The 6,613-nt window shown below is 42.6% G+C and overlaps 1 protein-coding gene across 1 annotated transcript; it reads right to left on the bottom strand.

Moving 5' to 3' along the window:
• Nucleotides 1–785: 785 nt before the first annotated feature.
• On the bottom strand, nucleotides 786–5,433 carry LOC104943403 (sn1-specific diacylglycerol lipase alpha-like; the record flags this gene model as incomplete). The annotated part of the gene is made up of 5 exons (XM_010768785.1): nucleotides 786–994; nucleotides 1,235–1,307; nucleotides 1,393–1,461; nucleotides 5,081–5,223; nucleotides 5,353–5,433. Coding segments are annotated over 5 exons (575 nt in total), but the record flags the coding sequence as incomplete, so codon positions are not given.
• Nucleotides 5,434–6,613: the final 1,180 nt, after the last annotated feature.

The following is a 6,613-nucleotide window of genomic DNA, read 5'->3' on the forward strand; positions in this document are numbered from 1 at the left end:
CCGAATGCACTTTCACTATCTGACGTGTTTATGATGCGCCAGCGGACGTCATTGTGTGCGTCTGCTGCTGTGGTGAAACTATGGAAACTACAGTGTTCTACTATACAACGGACTACAACATGGATGTTTAATAAGAACGAGGGACTCATCTAGAGACTCTGCACCGTGCTCTGATGCTGTTGCTTTATGCTTTACGAACGTGGACAACAGAGAAACATATTCTTCATGACCAAAGTTGTAATTGAAATAAAAAAGGAAAGTGAAATTTATGCTCGTCACCCTCTCCCTCCGGTCCACATTAATACAAATGATCCGCAAATGCTGCGGCTACAAGGCATTGTGGGGCAGCATTTTCTCCTCTCCTTTCGGTAAGGGAGGTCCAGTGGTTCCTAAGCTAAAGGAGGTTATAAAGGAAGTTTGAAACCTCCTTTCCTTTCATTTGGAGAATTGGAACGGCACTTAACATGGCTGCCACTGACGTACTTCCGGGTCATTTCACTTGGTTAGGAAGGTTCCTAAGCTAAATGGACTATTGGAACGCAACCCTGGTCTCAGGTTACGCTGTAGGAAGTGTAGGTACAACGCTACATTTCCCGCCCCGCCGCAGTCATGATACAGTAGGCTACGGAGAGCAGCGAGAAACATTTCCTCAGGCATCGAAAAGCGGAACCGAAATTCACATTTCTAAATGATGCCGTTGGAATCTAAATGTTGGAACCGGTTCTCGGTACCCAACCCTAATCATTAGTTTAAGCTACAGACAGCTTTCCTATCAGTTTCCTCACCATGCCTCTGGAGGATGGTTGTGCACCACATGGATGATCCTGCCGGGAGGGTAGAGGGGGGTGGAGGCTGAAAGGGCAATGCTGAGGTCACTGGGGTGGAGCCACAGGCGACTGCTGGGAGGCGCTGCTGGCTGAGACTGAGGATCTTCATCCTCCACTGGAAGCTCTGATTTCGGGATGCACTTGGTGCCTCCCACAATGATCCTCCACTGAAGCAAAGAAAAACGGGTTATGCAATATAACATCTGAATCTAAATATATCTTCAGTACATTGGATGTGTTTCTGCAGCAGCCAGGGGTTAACTCTCGAGTTGTCGAGTTGTTTTCATTCAAATGTCCATAAAGCTGTCCCCCAAATATACTATCACTAAGTAGGGGTTACAAGTTAATACTACAACAGGTCTTTATATCCATTTTTCATCCTCTACAACAGGGTCAGAAGAAGTCACCTTAGGCTTGTTACTTTTCTGCAGGACTTCCAGAAGGTGGCGTCGGAAACCCTCCAGTTGTGACAGGCCCAGCCTATGAGAGAGCAGCAGCAGAATTTTTGTAAGCATGCAGCAAAGTGAAATTAAACCCAGAATTCTGCACATAGTAGAAGAGATACCTTGGTACCAGGTCTTTTCCTAATACCACAGAGGTGACAAACTCTTTTGAGTACTCCATGGCATCCTCACTGTGTAAATAAGAGAAAGAAACACTTTAATTATGTAAACAGGACATGTGGAGAGAGTAAAGCTGCCTTTACATGTACGGTCACTTTCTATTTGCTCAGCACTATGTAGGGCGTAAAACTGAGGTTAAGGCAGCCAGGCGGTTTTGTCTCCATGGTAGCGTGTCCAATTTGCCTTTGTGGCTTCTGGCTGTCACACACAGCTGTTATCTCATTGGTGAGGCTTTGAAAGGTCAGCGGCAACTGAGGTCAGAGTTGAAATAATGTGACCCAAGGATAACGCTTCCACCTAGCAGGGCGGTTCCTCTCTCCCTGTAGGTAAACATTGGCACAGTCAGCGCATCATGTGAAGGCAGCTCTCTGCACACATTTCCAACTCGCACTAAAGAACATTTCTTTAGAATAGTTTCTTCATAATATTATTTTCTGACAATATCCACACAAAGGCTCACTCCTGCAAGTGCATTTTAGTCTGGTTGATACAATACTGATAATGATGGACAGAAAATAAGCAAGAGAACATTATTATAACAAAATCACAACCGAAACCACAGAAAAAAAAGAAACCCTGTGCGCAGAATAATGCATCACACCATTAACAGGTGCATTTCTAAAATAAGGCATCGAAGTGTGATCTCACAGACTGAAAAGGCCACGATTGATTGGGCCTGAAAAACAGGTTATGTGATACTGCTTTTAAAATAGGACAATTGAGACAGTGTATAATCGATAAACACAAGAAGACCATAAAAATGATTGCTTGGAAATATATAGCTCTTGATCGATGCACATGAAAGACATAGCAGAGAACAAAACATCTCCACAGCCAGAAAGCACAATGTAACTGTGGTGAACAATGGCAGATGTTTGCCTTCATGGGTTAATAACTTCAAAAAGGTTTCCTGGTCTGATTATTTAAAGCTGTACCACTATAACTCCACTTTCAGTAGTCATTTCCGTACTGTAATGTTGTGACCCCTTGTGTCCTGTATGAAAGCTGCTAGATTTGTTGGGTTGTATTCAATCTTTACTTTTATGGTGTCGGATGACTTGTAGCTTCTGATCAAAGTCTGAAACATTTACTTCTCTTAACTTTAATAAACCACCACAAGTGCACTACATAATTTAGTTATCTCTTGGTACAGACTCCTTTCCTGCACGTTTGCATAGCAGACACAGTTAAACACTGCAGCCAGCTGTATGGCAGGGTGTGAGAAAGCGCTCAAGTGTAGCCACACAAAATGCTAATGAACTCTAAACAGTTTCGACAAAAATAAACTATTCTGAAATTGCAAAGCACAGCAAAAAACGTTTTTTGGTCTCTTGCAGGAAGACCTTTTGGTACTTTACAACTAGTAGACTAGTTTTACATAAACATACAATGCATTTTGCAAGCCAATTCTGTGTAACACTTCTAGTCAATAAACTCAGCGTTTTAAATGAGGTGATCAAATAAGGAAAAATGTATCTTTTAAAACTAAACAATATTGTATGTACAGAGGCACATACAGTAATAGAGTTTCATTCCAGGGGACCTTTGTTGCAGGTGATAACTCCCACATGATCCCCCTTGTTCCCGGTCTGCCTTTATAGATTGTCAAATAAAGCAGAAATTATAACAAAAAATCCTAATCCCTTACACCATCGTGTTTAGGCTTCACAAAGCAAGGGGCCATTTCTGATCAACGGATCATTTCGATTTCTATCGAGCAAAATAACAATTATAGGTGACTCAGGGGTAGACATTAAGGGTAAAATTCCGGGTCGGTGGAATTGTCTTATCACTGGCCCCACCATTGTAACCACTGGCCCGGAGCATTCGTCCAAAACAAAATCGACTAATAATGAAGAAAATTAACACATTTGTTGCAATAGTAATTTATGTAATAACTACATTACTACTTGTACTACAACATTTCAATCATCAGTTCTTCCTCAATTGTTCATATTTGGTTTATTAAAATAATGATATTGTGGTCATTGTTAAAAAATGTTTGCTATTATTATGAGTATTATTATTTGTATAATGCGCTTTCTGCCTTCCTGTCATTAGGAGTTAAAAATGTAATGGCTATGTAATAGATTAGATTATAACCTTCATTCTCCTAAACTGCTGGGACATTTCCCTATAGCCAACACCTTTATATTTTCTACTCTTCACTTACTTGTCAGCATAGGTCGGCATTGATGTACAGAGCCGACAGAAGACCTTGTTTATATTGGCATCATATTGAGAGGTGCAGTGACGCGTCCTAAAACCAGGAAGTAAGCTGCTGGTTCCCTCGACAAAAAGCAATGGGATTTCTCCATAGGGTTTTGGAAAATAGCTGGAAATAAGGTCTGTGGAAAACAAACCTGTTTGATAAATGCACGTTTTGTTCAGCCGGATAATCTCCACATGTCTACCCTACTTTTATAATTTTCTAATCATAAGTCTAATCGATAGATTATAAAAGGGTTTTAGGACGGTTTTAGAAGCCAACTCCATCGATCAAGCTGGCTGAAACGTTCTCTCCCTCTTCTTCTCATACTCCCTGTCACTCTCCTTTAACTCCTCCGGTGACTTTCTTTTATTTGAAGATTGCTTTTTGCCCGGTTACCGCTGGTATTAAAAACATTTTGGCGAATGGTTAGGTGGCGCGATAGTCTGTAGTGAAGGACCGCGCTCCCGCTCNGCGCTTGGCCGGTTACCGCTGGTATTAAAAACATTTTGGCGAATGGTTAGGTGGCGCCATAGTCTGTAGTAACGAGCGCGCTCACAGGAGCCTGCTCGCGCTGCGCTCCACAGCAAACAGCTGTTTGCTTTTTACCCAACAACGACAACCGACTCACAAAACGCTATGTTGTAGTGTTAATAAACGAAACAATTTAACTAAATTGCAAGTCAAAATACCTATACCACAGGACAATTTTTTTTTTTTAAAGCAATATTTTTAGTGGCCCGAGCGGGCAAGTGGAAAGTACGTTATGCTGGCCCGGGGTGTCTAAATAGTGCTTCCGGGCCAGCGGGCCATTTATAATGTCGAGCCCGTGTGGTATCGCTCTTTGGACTCTTTGCAGGCAGCTCTTCCCACCAATATCACTGACACTGGGGAGAAGAGGTGCCCTGCAAAAGAGCCCAAAGATATTAAAATACAATACCCGGCCCAGATACAGCCTGTTCACGCTGCTGCCATCAGGAAGACGATACAGAAGGATCTGTTGTCTTACCACCAGACTACAGGAAAACGTTTTATTCAGGGTAAGACTCCTAAAGTCATCCTTTACGCTATAACACAACATTTATATTTTCCTTGTTTTGCTTTTTTTTTATTGAGCAAATGGGAACATAACTGCACAACCCTGTTGTACAATGTCAATGCAATATCCTTAAATTATTATATTCTGTGGTTGGACAGTAATGTATATTTGGACAGCTTTGGACCTAGTTTTCAGTAAACAAGTGGAGAGTGTATAGCCTGTGATAGCAGACTGGTATGAAACATTATAAACATGGAATGTATGCATTCATTTGGCAAACAGGCTTTAAAAGACTTCTTTCACAATGTAATCAACCAGAATGACCTGATTTTGTTTTGGATAGTCACTTGCACTTCCTACAAACACTCCGGGATTGGCTTACCTAAAAAGGCCACCAGGTGGAGAGTAAGAGTAGCAGTGCAGTGTGGGATACTGAGGTCTCAGCAGGAAGGAGAGGATAGCAGCAGTGCCTGCACCAAGAGAGTGCCCGACTATCACCAGCCCATAGTGCATGGTGCCCTTGTTCTGAGAGAGAGAACAGAGTCATTACACTCATAAAGCACTACAGTAGTGTTAACACATCCAGAGAACAGAGGCACAAAAGGTTCATTATTGAGCCGGCCATTCTTTATAGGGTATATTAGAGTCGTGTACCAAGTCTCTTCCAAAGGCTTGGGATAAGATCATTTCCTGCTCCAGTTTCTTCTTAATGTATTCTGCTGAGAAAACCATCCCCTGAGAGGGAAAAGAAAGAGCAAGGAATTAAGTGGATGAGAGGATGGAAAAAGACACACAATTGTGAACAAAAAGTCTCCTTCAAAATATATTATTAAGGGTGCATTCACACCTAATAGTCCGTTTTCTGGTGCGCACCAGACCACAGTTTGTTACATTGTTTCATTTTTCAGAGGTTTGCGTTCACACAAAACTCAAACGGACTATAAACTTTAAACACAAGTCATGTGCACGGAAATGCTGTTCAACCATTGGTCAGACATTAAGGGGGTAAAAACGCAAATCCTGGCAATTTCTACCGGAGCCTCCGCCATGGAGCATCGGCACTTTCGGCAGGTTATTCTCATGCTGCTGTTAATCTGAAGATCAACAGACTCTAGCGGCCCGTGCATATGATTATATAATCAGACAACGTCCGTTAAAAAACATTATAACACATAATGAGAGACGTTCTGCAGTCAGGAGGGGCGTTTCACCGACGACAGGTGTTCTTACTTCTATGTAGCTGACGGAGAATTTTTACTTTACACGACACTGTTCAACACTTCATTCTGCTTCACTCTTTAACTAAACAACCGCGGATGTCTTGAAAGACTCCTTCGTAAAGATTTTGAAGACATCCGCGTTCTTGTGACACGTAAATACTACGCTTCCTATGTTTTGGTGCAGACTGCGTTCACACCAGCAATGAACCGCTCCAGAGTTCGCAAGCAAGCGCTCCGAGACCACCTATTTTAGCGGACCAGAATCCGATTGTTTAGTTCACGGGTTCCCAAAGTTGGGGTCGCGAGACCCCGAGTGGGGGTCGCGAGATGATTACAAAATAAAAATAAAAAGATTATTAATAATAAAGTTTGCATAGACATTTTCAGGGAAGGACTAGCCATCTGTATAATTTCCCCGCAAAGAGCGCAGTGTTTCTCAAACTTTTTACATACCAAGGACCACTTAACCAATAAACAACACTCATGGACCGTCCGTCCGTCCGTCGACAGGGGGTCGCCAGTCTCTGGCACTGTTATTTTGGGGGTCGCGGGCTGAAAAGTTTGGGAACCCCTGGTTTAGTTCACTTCAGAGGTCTCGGACTGCGTTCACACCGACCCAAATGAACCGCACCAAGCGGCTAAACGCACCAGGGTTCGATTCAACCGGACTATAGATGCAGGTGTGAATGCGACCT

Source organism: Notothenia coriiceps, unplaced genomic scaffold (genome assembly GCF_000735185.1).
Source record: "Notothenia coriiceps isolate Sejong01 unplaced genomic scaffold, NC01 NC01_scaffold00006048, whole genome shotgun sequence".
In the NCBI taxonomy this organism is placed as follows: Eukaryota; Metazoa; Chordata; class Actinopteri; order Perciformes; family Nototheniidae; genus Notothenia; species Notothenia coriiceps.